The following is a 21,695-nucleotide window of genomic DNA, read 5'->3' on the forward strand; positions in this document are numbered from 1 at the left end:
AACAGAACTTCATCACCAGGTCACTTTAGCTTCCACCTCCCAACGAGCTGACTAGGATGCTTTGGACGAACTTCTCACTGAAGCTGAAGTCCACACTTACTTCCAGCAGAGAGCGAAGTTGCTCTGGCTCCAGGGGCAGCACGCCGTCCCTCCTGTGCATCACAGACTTGTTCCTTTGGCCCCGTTGAGCGTCTCTGACCTGTGACCGCTCCACCGTGGAGGTGTGGTAGAAGACGACCGCGGCTAAAGCCAGCAGAAGCGCCGGAGCCGTGCAGCTCCTACGCCGGAGCATCCAGCCTGGCCGGAGCAGCAGCATCCCCGCGTTTAGAGAAGCGCCCTTTAAACTCACAGCCGCAGCACGGCACCATCGGGGACGGTGAGGATTCGCCTCCTAATCCAGCAGCCCTCTGAGGCAGCGACACGGGGAAATAAGCCAGTACACGTTTCCAGAGAGAAGCTTTTTTGTTCAAAAGCGAATCACACTTGCCTGAAGACCTCCAGACTCAACTTTGCTGGAGACGCTGGAAAAGCGGGGCGGGGCGTTTACGCTCTCGGAGGCGTCCCAGCGCAGCCAGCGCGCTCGGCTCGGCGCGTGTGGAATGACGGGGAGGGAAAAGTTTGGGGTTAAAAACGCTCTTTCTTCTCCGAGCTGAGCGCCACCGCTGATGAAAAACACTCCCCGAGAGGGAGCTCATGACTGAGACCGCTACTCCTCCCCTCCTTCTCTCTCTCTCTCTTCGCTCACTGGCAGGAGACTTGTCTCCAGCCCACAGGAGAAAATAAAAGTCACGGGTCAAAGCGAGAGCGCCTGGTAAACAACACCGCACCGCAGGCCTGGAAGAAGCGTTTTAATAGAGCCAGGATAGCAGGAGGGTTCAGCTGAGCGGGGATGGCCACCTGGCCCGCGTTAGTCCAGAGAGAAAGAGGCATGTGTGCGTGTGTGAGTGAGAGAAAAGTCAACAGTAACTTCCTCTCTGGACTGACTGCTGCCACAGCTACTGCTCTCAGGGTCCTTGGGGGAGGAATAAATACTGCCTTTACTGTTAAAAGGCTGGAAAGCAGCGGACTGAAGCTTGAGTTCAGGTTTGAATGATGATGCACTGGGGCAACTCACTGCTGGAAAACAGTAGAACAAAGTAGTAAAGAATAAAAAACAGCACAAACACCAGGAACTTACTGATTGTTGGATTTAAAGGGCACTATATGTGCAAAAGTATCCAGACACTCCATCTTATTCAGTCAGTTCAGCTACTGTAAAGCCGACACAGTTGCTCAGTCGCACACAGTCTGTACAATTTCCATGGAAAAGCCAGTAGAATGGGATGTTCTGGAGCAGCCGCACATGAGCCTTAGGTCACCATGCCCAATGCCAAGTGGCGTAAAGCCCCCTAGCTTTGGGCTGTGGAGCAGTGAAGCAGTGGAACTGGGCTCTTTGGAGTAATTGAGCTCCATCCAGTGCCTCTGGGGTGGGCTGGAGCATGGACAGATCCAAAAGGTTTCTCCAGCAAAGAGCACGGTTTTAAGCAACTAATCTGTTTACACAACACTTTTTGACCCATTCAGTTTACTTAGTATCTATTCAGACACCTCAACAGTCTAATAATGCAGCCAATAATATGCAAAAAGCATAATCATTGTATAAATAAGGCAGACAGTGGCAACTATGTGGGACATTGATAGGATAATTTTGCCATCTTATAGTGATCTTCGCAAGCGAGCTGATGCCATCATAGGCAAACCTGGCCTTAGCCAAACCTTAGCTGAGGAGGTAACCTTAGTTGGATCTTTTGTGAAGAATTGAGTCTCCAGAAAAGCCAAGACCTTTTCAGCAAATGTTATTAGGTTGTTATCAGTGAGGTCATTTGGGTAGGGCACTATAGTTCTAATGACCAGAAGCACCACAGCACATCTTAATCTGGCACTGGCTGGAGTGATGTGTGTGATCCAGAACTAATCACCCAATATCAGTGCTGGACATCAGTGAGGCTCTGGTGGCTGAGTGCAATCAAATCCTCACAGCATTGTTCCAACACTTAATGTAACATCCTGCCAAAAGGGTAGTTGTTACTGATGAAAGACACCCTTAAAGCCCTTACTGTTAGAAGCAATGTCAGATAAGCAGACGCCTACAACCTCCTTGATGTTAGCCCAGCTTTAACAAGGCTTATCATGAAACAGTTAGGCCTAGTTCAGTGACAGGATCCAAAGACAACAAAAACATCCGCTAACACAGGAAATACCAAAAAGTTGATCGTTTTATTGATTTTTTTCTCTACATCTCTGGAAACTTTGAATCACCATTTCAGTGCAGTACAGGCTAGAGACACATACACACATACTTTACACACTTACACACACACACACACGGGGCCCCAATTATCACTTTGTTCTTTCTATATTACATCATATAGAGCTCCTTGATGTAAAAGCCCAGCCCAAGACTGGACACTGTGATCCATTCATAAACACAGAACCCAAGGTATTTATGCTTAACTGCTAGAGGGCAACGTCTGCAGTCACTTAATTTGATCAGCATGCAGGGCAGAGGTGTTTAAGGACTCATGGCGCTGCTCATGTACTAAATCAAACCCTGGTTCTCATGTATACTTAATCCCTTGCTGAGAATAAGTTTGTGTCAACATGGGCTAATTAGTAAAAAGGAAAGGGTGCACTTGGAGATCAGCAGACATTCCCTGAACTGTGCATTCAAATGTATGACAGTGTTCTGTCTTGGGCTACATGAGGCCTTTTTTCTCAAACAGAGCACAATTCAACATTGTCTACTGCAGTGTTTCCGAATACCCGCTCTGAAGTACCCCTTCACTGCACATTTTAGTTTTTTTTTTTTTCCCCTTCTCTTTCCCTCTTCCTGCTCCAACATACCTGACAACTCATTAGCTAACTAAAAAGCCCTTAATGAAGTTAAAATGGGTGTGTCAGAGCAGGGAGAACTCTAAAATTAGCAGATACTCCAGTACAAGTACTGAAACACTCTGTCTACTAAACACACTCAGGCTACCAGAGAACATTAAAATCTTCACTGGTGAGCAACAACAAACAAAACGGTCCTCATCATCACCATCTTCGTCATCACTCTCATCGGGATCTTCTCGTTCCGAAGCGTCGCAAAGTTTCAAAATTGAGTGTCTGTGAAACGTAGTCCGACAAGACAGCTGTGGACTACTTTTCCAAGACTGTCTCTTGTCTGTATGAATACGGATTAAAGAGGAACACACTGCACTAATGTGTGTTTGAGGTCATGACACCCCCCTCCATCACGTGTGGCAGGCTGAGGAATGTCTGGGTTTTGGGTGCACGGCTGACCCTCCCCCACCAATTAGGACTTGTGGAAGATGAAAAATAACTGAACAACTTGAAGTCTTGTAGCATCTTACATTTACAGCCAGGTAGACCCCCCAACCACACAGCACATTTACCCTCTCGCATATCCTGACGATATGGATGAAACCACTCTCAAACAGTTTCTAACAGGGAAGGGGGGCATCAGCCTGTGAGAAGAGTTTGGGTCATGTTGTGGGTCGTAAGGGGGAAGTTCTGCCCTGGGATGGTGACCGTCTATTTATGCCTGCTTCCCCTCCTCTTCATGGCTGCTGTACACTGTGGGCAATACCATTTTCCTTTGGGTGCCTCAGTCAAGCCCACACAGCCGTAGTGGAACCACTCAATTGGACACTGCGGAGAGAAGGAAGAATAGTTCAGATCAAAGCACTTCCCCCTTTTCTAAAAGTGGATACAGGCGTACATGACTGCACTAACAAACGCTGACTCCGAGCAGCAGGGGGGAAAGAGAGTCAATCTAATTAAAGACAACATTCAGGGTCTGTACTTCTACATATATAGTTAGTAGCATCTGTAATAAACCTGGTTCAGACTACAGTTCCTTCTACAGACCCGAGAAAAAGAACCTAATACAATTACTGATTCCTGTTTGATATGTCTTTAATCTAGGGGTTGGTGGTATACCAGCATAAAAGTGAATACCAGTATGACTGATTTTGCCATACTGTGCCCAAAAATGGTTAATCAAAGCCTCAGAAATTAAACAGTTTAAATCATTCTTAACTCAACAAAAGGGAATTTTAGACCAGAAGTAATAAGTGCACCTTTAAGTGCCACTGAAGTAGACTCTTTTGTTAATCAGCACAAGCGTGGCATCAGTGCGCAAACAAATACATTTACAATTAGTAGTTTTTGCCATTTGCAGCTTTGCAGTCCTTTTCTCCTCCTTTGTTGCATATTATTGGACAAAACAGATGTAACTGAATGTAACTGTTTAGCAAGACAAGGAAGGACCATCTTGTAAATTCCATCCAACAGGCAAGTAAACTTAAAAGTACAACAGCGAGCTGTCTTTGTTAGATACAGCACTCTATGATTAGAAAGGCCAACTGCAAAGTTCAAATTACAACTGAAGATGATTTTGGAGGTAAATAACAGGACAAGAGATTGTAGCGAAAAAAAAGGTCGTTACATTAAAGGTAACTGATGCAGTGTGTTAGCATGTACAGCAATAAATATATAGAGAAATGAAAGCTTTTGAGTATGAAATTGTCATGTTTGAAACAGTGTTTGATTTTATAAAGATGGAACCTTGTATCTCTTTTGTGCTTTTAAAATGCTGTATTATCAACAACAAAAATAAACCACAACTATTATTACCATTAGTGGTAGTAGTAGTAGTATTACAAACGTGTTGTATTATCAATTATGGATTAACTATAATAAATCACAATATCATTTTGTTATCACCACAACAGTGGAAACTTCTGACAGCAGTTCTAGCACATATTGCCCACCCCTCATGAAGGCATACTATTGGTTTTTTATTTATAGCCTTATTACTAAGTAATTATTCAGTAACTATAAAACCTCACATACATGTTTTGTAATTATGAGACATTAAAAATGTAGCCCCACATAAGAGCCTGTAGAGGTTAAAAATAATCATATGAAGAGTTTAGTGAGCAGGATGTGAGTGAGAGTGTGCATTTGTTTGATGAGGAGGATATGTGGCTGGGGGTGAGCGCTGCAGCAGAGGAATGGGTACTTACATCCTGGTTATCACAGCCAACCATCTCACCATAAGACACCTGCAAACAGAGAGAGGAATTTTTAGATAACGTGTATGCACGTACGTATGCACACCAAACCAAGCCAGAAAATGCACAGCTGCATGCATGCACCTGCAAAGAGAGACATGGCAGTAGTTGTTGCTTTGATGTACAGACACACACACGCACACACACAACTTATCTTTCGTCAACACACACAGTTTGAACAAAAGCAATATTGTTTTGTGGCTCACCCTAATACAAAAACACATTCTGAAAGAGACAATGCTTTTGTACACATATAAGGAGAAACCTTAGAAATCCTCTCATAAAATTTGTTACATTGTTATAACACTGTAGTAAACAAGGATTGGGGTTATTTTCAGGGACATCCCATTTTGTCATTACATTTTTATTATGTACTCTTTTAAATAATTCGTAAATTCTCATTTGGCTTGAGGCTGAGAAATAATACCATATTGAGAAAGTGTAGGTTCAGGCAGTGAACTTCTGAACTTCTGAAAATGTCTTATCAGCTAGTGCAACAAAATAAACAGTAAACCCCTTCTAAAAATATGAAGATCAGTAAAGGCAAGAATATTATGTGAATTTTGAAGACTTCAGACTGGAGACGGCCATCAGTATGAAAAAAAAAGAAAGACACAAGCTACAGAAGATTACAAAGTTAACACACTACACGTAATGCACATAACAGGTGAATAATAAATGGCCAGGGTCAGAAGCTGCACTCTTCCTGCCTTATTTGTGCTTTGAATAGCTCAACACAGTAAATAAAGGATTGCTTGTTTGTGCTGTCTCGGGTTTTCTAGCTAGAAGTGCCTTTCTATCGACTCTAATGACACTACGTTTTAAGGAGGGACTGCTGACGGATGATCAGTAGATTCAATAGGAGCTGGGGTGCACCAGAGTTTTGTAGTCAAGGAGCTTCAGTGGTGCTTAACTGGAATGCCCATGGAACAGGCACTGCAGATGCCCATTCATAAAAGCTGCTACTGGATATGTTACTCTATTGAATTAATGATCGCCAAGTTACATTATGTTTTAGGCTACAGTAAAAAAGCAAGCAACACTGTTCAAAGCAAAGTATAGCACTAAAGGTTTAGACTCTAGATACTTCATTTTCTTTATAGGAATTTCTGAAACATACACCATTAGTTAATGCTTCCAGACAGAAAAACAGCTAAGACCTTACAAACGTAAACACAATGCAATTAGAGCATATCTAATTTTTACTTTAAATTACCGTTTAGATGTTTATTTTGACACAGGGAGATAGGGAAACAATTTTTACTGGTGTTGGTCAGTGATTTTACAAAACGAGCTGTACAGATAACCTGAATTACATTATCCCTGTAAATATTGCATCCTATCCAGTGGGAACGCACAAAGTAGGATTTCTCAGTTTAGCCAGAAAACTTCTCTTAACTTAAGCCTGTCTGGTAGAAAAAGAGCTGAGGGACATTCTTATTTGACAAACTCCAAATTTGGACTAAAGTAATCTGGCTAATTCACAAATCCTGCGTTGTAAAACACTACTCTAGGCAGACAGAGTCAACAAAATTTTAATTAAATTAAATGCTTGGACAGGTTTTCTCTGTGTGAGCAGCCGAACATAGTGTGTATGGAACGTTTTTGATGTGATGCCAACGTGTAAATTGAGTAGCCACCCCCCTCTGTCATATACACTGAGAGGACTTGCCATGTGTCATTCAGTCATAAATTTCACACCGCTTCCCTGTATAAACCTAACCCTGTCCAAACACTTAAGACAGCGGTGAAGAAAAACATGTACCTGGTTGCAGATACAATAGCGGGGCTCATTTGGGTCGTAGGTCCAGTCCACTTGACCACTGCTGTCACTCTCGGGCAGTGTGGCAGTCTGCTGGACCAGCTCATGAGCCAGAGCTGAAGAGGATGAGCAGGATGACAGGGAGGAAGAGGAGGAAGAGGAGGAGGACTGGTGATTGGAAGACTTGGTGTTGCTTCTGTAATAGAGAGAGAGAGAGAGAGAGAGAGAGAGAGAGAGAGAGAGAGAGAGAGAGAGAGAGAGCGCACACACAGACACAGAGTGAGGGAGATAGACAAATAAAGGCACAGAGAAGGAGAGAGGGGGCAGGGGGTATTTAGTCTGCACATTTACAAATTGCACATGTGCGGAAACACACACTTCCTGAGGTTTCCAGGGAGAACTGCAATACAGTACATTCATCTGTCAATGAATCAAACTTTTTTTTTTTTTTTTAACCCATATCTGGAGGCCCTGTTACTGAACGCAGATAATATGCTTGCAAGCTTCACAGTATAAAGAATCATAAAACCAAGGGCCTGAATTCAAAAAGCACATAGTACTATACTAGGTCCAGATTTCTTTCCTTTTTTGGTGATAAACATTGAACAAAAACATTCTAGATCAGCATTCCCAGAAGATATTTTAAGAACAGACCACAGAACCATGCATTTCCAATAAGATCACGCATTCCCAGCAACTTAACAGTTTATATGCTGAACATGACAGTTATTAACCACTAGAAAAGAATAGATAACAACAATCTACGTGGGCAGGCCTTCAGATACTGATACACTGGTGGGGATTAGAACGGTGTGAACCCTAGATCTATCACAAAGCAAAAAGCTCTAGGTGACATCTTTGAATCTATCTATAAGGCTCTTTTTCTTAGTGCAACAGAGACCAACAGGAGGACTTTTAAATAGTTCACTGTTGTTTCACCAAGATTGCAAATTTTACACGATTTTAAAATTAGTGAGTTGTTATAGCATCCCTTGTGTGCATTTCTTACTTGTTCTTGCGTCCTGTGCGGGAGTCCGAGCTGTTACTGGGTGTGAGGGTCTGTGTGAGAGTGGAGGCCAATGCGGAAGAAGAGTAGCCAGAGGAGTCTCTGCTCAGGGCAAACTCACGACCCAGAAAATCGTTGTTCTTGATGGCCTCATAACTCGCCTTCAGACTGGACGTCCTCCTGCCTTCTTTCATCTGCAACAAGCACACACACACAGTGAGATCATTCATCTTTTTTATTTCACAAACCTTTTCATTTCTGACCATTAGGAAGGTCAATAGCTGTACTGCATTTCACCCCTTCAACTGTATAACTGTATCTCAACACTAAAGGTGTTTTTTCCTTGTAAAAACACTAAAGAAGACATAACATATTCAAAGAAATATTAATGCTTTAGAAAGCTTGGATGCAGGATGATCTCAGAATCATATCGGTATCGACAGATATTGGCTTAAAAAAAAAATACAAACAAACAAACAAAAAAAAAAAAACAATCATATCAGCCTACGATAAATATTTGCATTCAAGCCACTAAAACATTTGCATTTTAAACAGTTTACAGAATTTGTAACCCTTCACCATCAAATTTTAACGTCTACGTACAACAAATGTTTCTGTATTGGCAGAAATGTACAACAAAAATACTGGATAACAGCATCAGTCCACAATCCTTGAAATAGTTCAGTGAACATATTGACAGGCACCCCAATTTTTAAATAAATTTATGTATTAATTCTATTATTGGTATTCTTATATTTTAGTGTTTTTGGGAGCACATAAAACACTTTCTGCCCAGAAAAATACACTTTTGTCAGGTGTCTATAATCCTTGCACAGTACTGTACATACTGGCATTTCTACTCAACCTACATACATTTCTGAACACAACACAATTTGACCACAATGGTAGGGCTTAGCCTTATAAAGAACAATAACCAACAACTCTTCCCAAAGCTTAACTACGAACATATTCAGAACAAACGAAAAGTGACATTTACACAAAAAAAAAAATTATAAAAAGAGACACGCAAGCAGAAACAGAGACGGGGCAAAATAAAGGAAGGAAGGAAGGAAGGAAGGGAAAGAGGAAGAGGGTGGGTGGGTGTTTTACCTGTGCCGTGGCCTGCACTGCCTGGGCTGCTGCCATAGTGATGGCTCCTGCTCCAGCGGCTGGGCCCGCTGGCAGAGAACTCAGATTGTAGGAGGAAAGAGACTGGGAGGAGTTCACATTGTACACACTGTTTGAGGATGAGGTGGTGCTGTTCACCCGGCAGCCTGTCTCACACACAGAATCACAGAGGTCAGTCAACAGAGCTGCGCAACATAATTGCACAAAATTGTGGGCTTGTAAATTTGTATGCTCATGGAGACGACAAACTGAGTGTGTACTGGTATTGCCAGATGTGCAGTCTTAAAGGCATACTTCAATGTTTTTCAATAGGGATGCATCAATACCAGTACTGGTATTGGTCCAATATGGTCCTCATTTACTCACACAAGTAAAAATTCACCGTTATCAACATCCGACACCAGCTGATACCGTGTGACGTAAACCGAGTTTACACTGCCACGCTAGTGAACAGGCTGTCAACTGGCAGTGAAGGAGGGTCTGCTCACACAGTGGAGTGTTACTGACTCTGTGGAGGTTGGACACAAAGCATTCGGCCATTTTAAACATTTTGACTTTGCAAATTTCCGCCAGGAATACACGGTGTGATTTTAGCCCGTTTTTAAACACACGCAATCACAACCGCTTGCCCAACACGGGAGAAATGAAGGCTAGCAAAACAGAGGCGAAAAAAGACACCACTTGGTACCAAAGCGTACAGTGCGAGTGTATAAAGCATAGACTTTGTCTGTACACGACTGTCTGTTCAAATTTACAGCACGAGTCCCCAAAGAACAAGATTTCTAAAATCGCAGCACATATGCCTGACGTTAGAGGACATTCAACTACAGCTCAACCAGTCCAACAAAAGACTTCAGACCTAAAGCTCCAGAAGTGAGCTCCTCAGATTAGCCCCGGATTCTCTTTTACTGAGCTACAGAGAAAAAATATAATATAAATAAATAAAAAATATGTACTTGTACTCAATCTGAAAAAATGGTATCGATGCATTCCTGTTTTTTCAACCTAATCTCCATCTGCCAAATCTGTACCATACCATAGATTACAACAGTAATAATTTAGATTAGCTTCCTTGTATTTAAAAGAGAATGGAAAAAATGCACCCAAAAGAGAAAACACACACTTGCAATAGAAGTCTATGGGCAGGTGTTAAAAACCATGAATAAATGTTCGAAATGTGTGACTACAGCATGACAAGAGACATTCTCTTCCCAATAGAACTTTATTTTACTTACGAAGCATTAAATTTGTATTAAATTTGTTTACCAACTTCTGAGTAGTGGAGCAACACCGTAAACCATGCCCAATCAGGCAGAAGCCTGGAAAAACTTCAACTAGTCCTTCAAAGGAACAAATTATACAGATTTACAGCTTGCCAAAACTTTTTGACTACTTTTGACTAATATAGATTTTGAATCAGTTGGTACTCCATTCTAAGTATACACAATGATACTGCATTCTATGTAATTTACAGCATTTGTAACCTTCATCTTAAGTAAATGTTATATTTTTCCGTAAGGCTAATCCATGTAGATGTAGTCCCAATTTATATTTTGTATACATTTTAAATGTTTACACATCAGCATCTGCTGACAGATTCTGACTACAGAAAATTGTGGGGAAACTTTTGTCTGGTGCCACTGTATGCTACAGATGCTGCGGGTATAAAGTAGGTTTTACAAAAAGCTTTAAAATGGTACTTCAGGTACTTCATTGGTGCAAATTCATGACAGCACTCACCAGGTGTGTTCTCTTTAGAGGCATCTGATGTGAGTGTAGAGAGCAGAGCTTCAGATTTAAACTTCTTCTCTGGGACATGCTCAGTAGTGTGGTGGGTTGGTGTGCTGTACTTCCTCTCTGATAAGACACACACACACACACACACACACACACACCAGATGAAATGGAGAGGAAGCATGAGAACAAGCTTGATGGTAGTCTGTAAAAGCATAAGACACAGCTTAACAGACTGCAAAAAGGATGCAGAAGAGAATTATGGACACAGAAGGGGTTGACATGGAGGAGGATCTTACTTTCTACTGTAGTGTGTGAGTGGACATGATGGTTATTGACAGGTTGAGAAGGGCTATCCATTTCCAATGACCCTGCAGCAAAAAAGTGAATATATTGATTCTGTGCAACTTCAACAACAAAACAAAATTGCAACTTTGACAAAGCAAAACTTTACATGCACTTATCTGCAGGTAATATGAAAACAATATGTAGCTCTTCAGATCCTAATCTAACACACTTGTGCTCACAAATAATAATCACAGTACTTACACAATACTTTCATATAAACAGCCTCTGTAATTTTGGCTAACAGCTGCAACTTACGTCTCTCGAGGATCTCTGTGATTCCAGCGTTGTCTGCCTCCAGCTCCATTTTGAACTTTGCCAACTCCTGATCCAACTTTCGTAAGTGTCGATCCACCTGACCACACAAACCACAGCAAAACTTATAATCAGCATTGAAACAATTCTTACCATCACTGTTTAAGACATCAAAAGCACATAGTTCCACCATGAACTCATCAACAATGTGCAAATAAACCGCAGCCCTTGGAATACATCTTCAATACATTCACAGTGTGTGACTGCCACCTAGTGGACTTAAGGGTGTAATGCACGCTAATCATCCTTACTCACCAGATCATAGATTTGATTGGCTAATTGAACTTTTTCATCAGCATCTTCCAAAGCCTTATAATAATCCTGAGAGAGAAAGCGACCAGAATTATTCTTTAGCAGGCTGCTTACAATAATCCTTTCACAAAGAATATGTATAAGAAACATGCATTGCTTGTAAATTCTGCACACAAAAGCCCTACTTACACTGCAGGCAAAACAAATAATCCAAATTTATCACTGTGACTGTAAAACTGAACATATAACTATGAAACTATGATTCATCCAGGGTATGGAAACCACTCTCAGAATGGAAACTATCACAATCAGGTGTGTACTTACTGAACAAATAAAACCTGACTATTTTGTTATTTCTAGCAGATGCACCAACTGACTCCACGGAGATCTGTATCTTTTGTTCTGTACCTTCTTAATACCCTCCATCTGCTCTTCCCTCCATTCTGGTTTGTTCTTCTTAGCGTTGACAAAGAACTCATTAACTCTCTGCTCCAGCTGGTCCATTGCATCTGAAAGGCAGGAATAGTGTCACTACTTGTGGATGAGAGGGCGGGAGTGAATGTGTACAGCTGTATGGATAGGCAACAGCCCAAATCTGGATGAAAATACATATAAAAACAGCTGGTATGAGGCAAGCAGTGCTCTGTTCAGTTGTTGTAAGGCAAAGAATGACATGCCTTATTTGTGATGTGCCGACTTCTCTGTGTAGGGTCTCTGAGTACCAATACATAGTGGAAATAGAATTTAAAATAAACTATGTATAATTTTTTGTTGTAAACAGTATGTCATGCATAACAAAAATATAAAATACTTGAAGAAGACTGTTTAAATTCAATCACTGAAAAGCTAGAGTCTCTTGGAATGCTGTTCAGGTCATGCCATTTGTTCACAGACATGAACCTGTGCTAAACTGAAACGCAGTCACTACAGTTAAAATACGTCAAATGCACATGGCATTACTTTTGAATATATCTAGCACATTGTTTTTGTCACTTGACTGCTTTCTTGAAAAAAAAATACATGCATTTAAAAAATAAAGTGCAGAATTTGTGTCAGAAATGAAAAAAAAAAAATCACTCTGGGGTGATATATGTGCATTTGGGGTGAAGTCATATGTGCATTGTATTTTACCGTTTTCCACTGCAATGACTGAATTCTATACGCATACCTAAATGCAACGCTAAGGACTAAAGTAACTAAACACTTCAAAAAAGATCTTCCAGGGCTGTTTAGTAAAGGCAATGTTTCTAATGGTTTCATGCTTAAATAGTTCTTTGCATGGTGAAATGTCTCATCTGACTGATGGAGAATCCGTTGTATATGGTCCTATATAGAAATTCTTTGAAAATGATTCTGCATGGCACCAAAAAGTGTTCTTATATTGTTACAAGCTTGACTTCATAGCAGTAAATTAGCAGAACCCTTTTTTGGTGCTGTATAGAACCGTATATAAAGGTTCTAGCTATATATAACTATTTTGAACACATTCTCAATCAATCTGAAAAACAATTTCACCATGCACAGAACCATATGAGCACGAAACGGTTTTATATAGAACCCATAGTTCTGAACAGAACCATTAGCTTAACTAAAAGACCCTTGAAGAGCCATCTATATTAAGTGTGTAGGGTCCCCCTGGCTCGGACTACTCTAACTTGGCTCCGTGCGCTCTTAACTACGGGGGCTACTTTTAAGTCACATCTAAATTCAGCTCACACCAAATATTATATATAAAGTTCGTGTGAACTTATATGGGTACAGGCTTGTTTGTTGTGTCGGGGAACGCTTGTATCCTTGCAGCGCTCCGCATCTGAAAACAGTCACTGAATGTAGCGCCTACTCTGAACTTGCAGGTCCATCTCTCGCATTTCCGTAAACCTGTCGCGGAGATCCATGGGTAGCTGCTCGATCACTGCCGGAGAGAAGAAAAGGCAGAGTTACGAGCTAGCCTAGCGGCTAACACCCGCGGAGCTATTTCTCCCTCCCCCGAGCCACCGCGGGCAGAGTATCCACACACACCAACGCGAACGAATAAAAGAATGCCTATACTTACTTTCGAGGTAGTCCTCCAAGTACAGCATGATGGCGAATGTAATGTTTTTGATGGTTTTACAGAAAGCGGAGATCTCTTCAATATGGCGCCTCACCTCGCTGAACGCTGAAGAAAAAAAGGACGATGTTAAAGGGGCGGGGTCTTACGGCAAGGACGTGCGCGGGGATTGGACGATGACTTAGTTACGCGGCAACCGCCTTCGCTGGCAACGTTCATGGTATTTGTAGTTCTTAAACGAGCAGAGCCGGAGCGTATTTTCCTACTAGTCTCCTTTTTAATAACGTACTGTACAGTCGTCTGTTGCAGGGGAGGGTAGAGTAGCCTAAACTCATAATAAACTGGTAATAACAATTTGAGTAATGGTGAAAAAGCATCAGGCAAAGCAAGCTACTAAAATAGTGACAGGGCTCGGATTTAATGGAATACATTAGTATTGGGAATAGTATTCGGAATACAGAAATTAAATATCTGTATTCAGTCCACATTTTAAAAGGCATTATTCAGAATACAGTTACCATTTTTAGGAAAATGATTTTAGAATTCTAATAAAATACATATCTACAAAGGAAATACCATCAACACTTATTTATGAACTATTTTAGAAGCAGTGCACAGTGAGTAACAGACATGCTCATTAGTTAAGCTACAAAGAGGACTTAGTTAACAGCTTCTTTACAAACACTGCAGTTTCTGCTAAAGCCTGAGTAGACTGATAAACCAAGATGATGAGCCAGTTGTTTATTTCAGCATTACTGAGTTCTTTTCACGGAAGATCAAACTTCTGCTCGGGGGATTGTTGGAGTGGCAGCGAACTGAAGGCAGTGAAAGAAAAAAAATAATAATAAGTGAATTAAAAGTGAAAGGTTCGTGAGACATTAACAGAATAATTACCAGAAGAAGACTGCCAAGAAGTAACAGCGAGGAAAAGTGTGAAAGAAAAAAGACTGCCATGTGCCTTGTGCACATATATAATCTAAATGCACTCTGAATACACTACTTTTTATACATTGTAACAGAACATGTTACTGAATATATTTAGGACAGTATATAAAGTGTTTAGCCATCATTAGTCTTCCAAAGTATTTTGCCCAACTCTGAATAGCGAGTGACTTAACAAATGTAACATACAGCGTCCAGCATCTTTCAGCACAGGAACAGAAGTCTGTTAGGTGCTGTGCTTCTCTTTTTGATGCAGTGTTTTGGCCAATAAAAGAAAAAAGGTAAACCTCACAAATCAGAAAATAAACACACAAAACAATGAGAAACTAAATGTTGAGCAAAAACGTGGAACAGAGTAAAAAGATTTTGTTACTCACTAATATACTTGAGTAAAAGTAAAAGTATTATGACCTGATAATACCCACACAAAGTATACATTTATAAACATACTAAATATATAGTATGTGTAAATGTTAATTAGCTATCCACCTCAGTTTTATTAAACTGTAAGTTATTTTGCACTTTTTAAAGAATGAGAAATAAAATGGTGTTTCTACTTTCAGTTCAGGCTGTACACAAATAATTTGAGAATAATAAGGAAAATTATTTCAATTTAAATTTGAAGTCCTCTTTATTTAGTCCAGCTGAGTGTGGTGTGTAAGTCTCTTATATGAAGATGAAGGCTGATAAAGACCACAGACAGACAATCTATCAGGACCTGTGCTGGAAATGGAAATGGGTGGAGTCGCATATTTCTGATATGTTCATTGTTTCTTCTCTGAGCTGCACTACAGTGTTGATGGGAATGACCTTTTACTGATCTGAGATTAGTTATGTGGTTTCATTTATAGTGGTTCTGTTCACACTATTGGAAATAAAGGTTCTGTGCAGATACATTTTTCGTTTATCAAGGTACAAACAATGTAAATGTTCCTTCAAAGGTACCACAGTTGTTTTCGGTCCAAGTGTGAACCTTTTTCACAAAAAAAAGTTTTTCCAGGTGACAATTACATATTTATATCTTTTCACAACCTAATGTTTTAAAACAGAACAATAAAATAAAAAGCCTGGAGATGAGACAGACTTAATTTAATATAATTTCAATGGCCTCTAAAAGCTCCCTCACAGAACATTATTATGACACACATTATTATACCACACATTATGATGAGTTTTACTGTTTTGTTTGTGATAAGATTTTGGCCTAAAACATGTTTTAAAATCCGTTTGTCTCAGAGAAGTACCCGCAGGGTGTTGTAATTCAAAATAGTACCCAAAGGAAACCTAATTTTTCACATTTATTACTATTTTACCATCATTAACATTACATATAAAAACGCATCTAGGTTCACTGGTCGTTCTGGATGGTAAATATAATGCCTGTATTTGTGTTGTAGACATCATAACTCCTGGTTCCTATCACCACCACTGGAAAGAAATCTGAGTTCGTATGTTTCTCTACAATAAAACATTTAACATCAAACCACTTTGAATGACTTTGTTTGCTCAGTAGAACGATGCTGAAATTTTTAAATAATCAGTGGAATTCCCCTTTAAGTACAGTTTAGCTGTACTTTTTCCACCTCTTCTCCAGTAGGCCAAAGATACCTGGGTCATGTGCTACTCTGGCCCAATATTTCAGTATACCAGGGGAAGTTACCACCTGGTGGTCACACAATAATGGTAATTATTTCTCATCTTTGTCATATGCTGCATCCCATAATGCTTCAGAGGGAAGTAACCACCTGGTGTTCACATGACCCAGTAGTACGGTGCACAGTAATGGTAACTGTCACATATTGAATGCTATACTATACGATGTGCAGTAGGGGTGCAGGAAAAAATTGATTCTTAGATGCATCGCGATGCGGACGTGAATGATTCTGAATCGATTCACAAATGTCAAAAATCGATTTTCTAAATATTTCATTTATAACATAATGTTGACGGAACGCAAAAGGTGGAACTTGGAAGTGCGGAAGTGCAGCGCCCAGACAGTCTGTGGCGGCACATAACAAAAACACAACTGGATGAGTGAGAAATCCGACCGGCTCCCTCTGCATTAAAGCCAGGTTAGATCAGGAGTCACAACACAAATGATAAGAAGAGCCATTTTGTCCTTTGAACAAAAATCAGACCAGCTTGGGAGCCACAATATTTAATGTCCAGTATGTCTCAGTATGTGATGATGTCCTAGTATAGGCTAAACAATGTAAACGAAAACGCAGATTTACTTTGCTCTGTTTTAAGCTTCGCCTACAGCTGCTTTCCTCCCATCTCCGCCAGAAAACTTTTCCTCAGAAGTTGATCAGTTTCTTGTAAAATGTTCAACTGTTTTACGAGGCTGAAGTCGCTTCTTATTCTCCAGCTTCTTGTTCGAATTTTCCCGTTCCACCTTAAATTCTAACTGAGGCACCGAATGTAAATGCGGCACCATTTAAGGTGGAACAGGAGAATTCGAAAGAGAAGCTGACTTCAGCTTCGCCACTTTTTAGTGTGTGACAGTCCTTTGTTGCAGATTTAATGTACCAGGAAACCAACTGCGCTGCTTATAAATGCAAATAATGCATCGCTGCTATGTGACCTGCAGTCTGCACGCCAGTTCTCAGTCGTTGCGAAACAGGGCTTTCGCGCTATGTTGCACACGACCTGTAGATATTTTACTGACACAGCGATCCCCCCTGTCTCTACAACGAGACCACAACCGAAGTTATAAAATCACTAAAGAAAACGGGTAGAATAGCTGTAACATGTGCTGCGTGGACATCCACTGCCACTGGATCTTACGTCACCGTAACTGCGCATTTTATCGCAGATGAGTAGCAGCAGCTTTGCGTGCTCCAAACAAGAGCACTGAATGAGAGCCTTCCAGTTCACTTGCCACATCACTTCCATTTGTTTTATTAAAAAAGATATTAGAAGTAAATTCATTATGGATCATTACAAATACTTTGCTTTAAAAGTACCAGGTCACTTTAAATAACAATAACACTGAGTCACTTAGTCACTTTAAAATGTATATTGTCTCTATATTCTGTGTATATTTAATATATTTCAGTTGTTTTTTCTTGTATTTTTATTTTTACTTATTTACTTTCTGTAGAGTGATTAGCTGAGCCTCCCCACAAGCATTTCAATGCATAAATGTCCTGACATGTTGTACAAATAACAAATAAACTTGAAACTTGAACTCGAAACTTGAGCTCACACAGTGAGAAAATATAAATGCTATATAGAAAAAAAAGATGCATGGAGATGCATCGATAATCGTTTTATAATCGCATCGCAGCCCTCTGAATCGTAATCGAATCGAATCGTGAGGTGCCTAGAGATTCCCACCCCTAATGTGCAGTATACAGTATGCAGTATGCTGTTTCGAACAGTGGCTTATCCCACTCCTGCTGACTTGTTCTGTCCAGCTGAAGCCTATGCCATCAAAATTACTTTAACAGACTTTACAGCAAGAAATTGCATGTAAATGGTATATTCTGCACGGAAAGGTTAAATTCCAGTGTCAGGCTTAAACTATAGCCCAAAGACCTGGACTCACTTCAGAGCTTTTGTAGTATAAACATGCACAAAGCAGCGATCAATGCTTTGCAAATGAATTTCAAAGAACTAATCCTGACAGCTGCTGGTAGCAGCAGTTTCATTTAAAGTCAAAAAGATGTCATGGATCAATATTGGTGAATAACACACAGGCCTCATAGATTCTCCATAGAAATCTCAAGGCCAGGCAAAGAAAAAGAGACAAAAACAGGTTTAGATGAGAGAAGGGGAGCAGTAGATGTGAGTGTCCAAGATCAGCCTGAAGAGGGCAGCAGCGAATGACACTTCATTTGCAGACACCCTCACGTCCTCTGCCTTGGTTTATATTTGAAGTTGTATGTAGCAACAAAAAGCTTCATTCTTAGTCTTGATTGCATAGACAAAGACCGGCCTTTTAAAACAGAGGAACACTGGACTGACTTCAAGGTACTAATGCGGGTGTTTCAGTAAACACTGTAAACAGTGCAAAGTAATGGTGAACCATAGACGGTATGGAGCCGGTGTGTCCAGTGTAATATGATCTAGCTGTTTTACTGCCTACTTCAACGTCCTAGACTTATTACATTAAAGGTTATTATTCAGTAACTGCATGGACTGTTGATAAAAATGGGTAGAAAATATGATAAATATGATGATTTCCAAACAATTCTGCATAATTCATCGGACAAGATGTAAAGAAAGTCATTCTGAGTTGTTTGATGTGAAATGGTGAATTGTAGAGAAGCTTAGTGCATTTTTTTTTTTCAAAATGGTGATAATGGGAACAAGGGGTGGCAATGTCTACAGTGCATATACAGCCACTTTATTTACCAACCAAACCAACCAGTGAACCCACAAATGTCTTTTATACAGTTCTTATGCAATTTTGATGATGGTAAAATAGAGATGAACCTGAAAAAATAAGTTTCCTTCGGGGGCTATTTTGCTTCACAACACACTGCATGTACATCTCCACCATAAATAGATTTAAAATATAAATTGTAGGCTAAAAACTTATCACAAACTATTGTAAAACAGTGTCTCAGGTGTCAGACAGTGTTTTTTCTAGCCATTTCATATAATAGCTTCCTGTGATGTAGCTTTTAGAGGCATTAAACTCAATGTATGTCTGGTTCTCATCACCACCACTGTGAACAATTCAGACTCGGTAAGTTTCTCTAAAAAGGAGCATTTCACATCAAACCACTCTGAGTGACTTTGTTTTGAAATTATGAGAGAAATCTACCATTTAGATTGTTGTAAAGTTGGCAATGGGCGATTCTAATACTCTGAATGCAGGGGTGCCAATATTTGTGAGATATGTGGCTTTTGTTTTCTTAAAATATTTTTTCTGCAATTAAATGTTGATTTATCTCATATTCTCAGAGGGAGGATGACTGAATTAACAACATTTTTTAACCCATCTTTAGCAACAATTATGGATTGTATCCTTAAGTTATAGATGAGTGTAATATAAGTTTGGGCCTGACAACAGCTATTTACGGTCAATACAGTCAATACACAACAGTGCTATCCTTATCTTTTACTGGAGAACTGTGACTCCAGTAAATCAATGAACATATATATATATATATATATATATATATATATATATGAATATATAGGAACCAGGCGTCATGTTTACATCTGATTCATTTATTTATGCAGAAATTTTGAAAAATCTGTGGAATTCCCCTTTAAGCTGTCTGGCTCTGTGAAATATTCCCTGGTGGCTTCTGAGAAAGAACACAGATTCTCTAATGATGTATTTATAGCAAAGGTCTTTGTGCAGCAAAATCACCAACAATACTGAACATAATGTCCAATGTCCACAGTGTATGTGTACCTGTGATTTTACTGTGCATTTCAGTGGTTGTGTATGATAAAGATAAACAAGATGAATATGGTATTAATTCAATTATCAAACCTATGTCTTTGCTACTGTATGTTGCATTGTATTAAACTTCATTCAAGATTGTCCTGCAAATGCTCAACCTCACCACAACATCAGCGTTTTTCATTTTTCAAACAAATAAGCACAATATTCCAGTAAGTCTCTTAATTCACGGTTCATAGTCAGAAATACTGGCATTGCGAGACATTTTCCATGAACAGCATGATTGGTTTAACGGTTTAATCATTTTGTATTATGGACAGTAGCCTAGACTGTGCGGTTATAATACAGTTGTTTGTCATTATCAGTAATTTAGGTTGTTGGCCTACTGCTGCTAATTGCTACTTCTATTGACTTTAGACTGCAAAAACACTGTGGCCAGTAGTGCTAGAACTGATATGTGAACCCAAACTGAGCATGATATAGGAAATTTTATAGTATAGGTAATATAGGGCTATAATACAGGTACGCTTTTGCAGTTCTACCCAAACTCAGTACTGGGAATAACCTGTTGTGCACAGCATACCTGCTCTAAAAAGCTTTAGTGGCTGAGTGGCCTGTCTGTAGCAGTTGGAGCAGGTATGTGGTAGGAGTTCACAGGGGGCTCCACACTGATAGAAGTCATCTACTTATGTACATCATTTCCACATGAATTAAATATTACCTCAACATAATGTTGTCTTTCAGTTTACTGTTTATAGTGTTTGTGATATATGTTATTAATGTGGAAATAATGTATACAGTCATATGCAAAAGTTTGAACACCTCCAGTCAAATGACATGTTTTGTTGATTATTAAGCGTAAATAAGTTAACACATCCTCCACAGAGAACACACTTAAATACTGCATTTTTCTGCACATTGTAGTGCAGAGTTTCTATTTGTTTGCTGACTTTAGCACACTGGACAAAGGAATAACACAAAAAATAAATAAATAAATAAATAAATAAAGGCCACATTTTATGTGTTTTATATAATATGTTAAAATCAGCAAAGAAATAAATGTAGTTGTCCTTTGAAATGTGCAGAAGTGCGTTCTCTGTAGATGATTTGTTATCTTATTTTCACCTAGAAAATCAACAAAACATGTAATTTGACCAGGAACGCCCAAACTTTTGCACATGACTGCATGTTTGAATCAAATAAATTTAATATATCACTTTTTTTTAAAGTACAATGAGTATTTTCAGGTAAAAATCAGCAGTATGAGCTATTATAACCTCTGTCATTATTCTATATATAACTCCTATAGTGTGAAGGCCTGTAGTCACCATCATTACACTTTCCTCTCCAGTGGCCGATTCAGTTTGTCTCTAAAGACTCTAATATGCACATCAGATCTGACCTCCTAACCCTCTGCAGGCTCTCTCTCTCTCTCTCGCTCTCTCTCTCACACTCACACTGTCCCTTTCTCTCTCACACCCTTACACTCTCTCTCTCTCTCTCTCTCTCTCTCTCTCTCTCTCTCTCGGAGGCGGAGAGCTGGCTGCATTCCTCACTGCTCTAAAACTCCAGCTGTCTTGATTTGGGCTTGTAGTTTGGTCCTCGGCTCGCCTTTAGGACCCGGAGGAAGGAAGAGTCTCTCCACACGGCGCGTCCAGTCCCCCTTAAAGTCCGGG

At 39.9% G+C, this 21,695-nt stretch overlaps 2 protein-coding genes across 3 annotated transcripts in view; both read right to left on the bottom strand.

Moving 5' to 3' along the window:
- cped1 (cadherin-like and PC-esterase domain containing 1) overlaps positions 1-1,059 on the bottom strand; it is an 88,070-nt gene extending 87,011 nt beyond the window's left edge. For both annotated transcript variants that reach the window (XM_036563820.1, XM_036563819.1), the window contains exon 1: positions 101-1,059. In XM_036563820.1, coding sequence (XP_036419713.1) covers positions 101-316 — 216 coding nt within the window. In that variant the 5' untranslated portion in view covers positions 317-1,059. The remainder of the gene's footprint in view (positions 1-100) is intronic.
- A 1,178-nt stretch (positions 1,060-2,237) lies between these two features.
- On the bottom strand, positions 2,238-13,847 carry ing3 (inhibitor of growth family, member 3). The gene is made up of 12 exons (XM_036563773.1): positions 13,716-13,847; positions 13,503-13,574; positions 12,071-12,171; positions 11,666-11,731; positions 11,354-11,450; positions 11,050-11,121; positions 10,757-10,873; positions 8,999-9,162; positions 7,892-8,082; positions 6,886-7,078; positions 5,073-5,111; positions 2,238-3,693 (listed from the first exon to the last, which is right to left on the bottom strand). The coding sequence occupies exons 1-12, from the start codon at positions 13,741-13,743 to the stop codon at positions 3,577-3,579; spliced, it is 1,257 nt and encodes a 418-aa protein (XP_036419666.1). The 5' UTR covers positions 13,744-13,847; the 3' UTR covers positions 2,238-3,576.
- Positions 13,848-21,695: the final 7,848 nt, after the last annotated feature.

The sequence above is a fragment of the Colossoma macropomum genome, unplaced genomic scaffold (genome assembly GCF_904425465.1).
Source record: "Colossoma macropomum unplaced genomic scaffold, Colossoma_macropomum, whole genome shotgun sequence".
Lineage (NCBI taxonomy): Eukaryota > Metazoa > Chordata > Actinopteri > Characiformes > Serrasalmidae > Colossoma > Colossoma macropomum.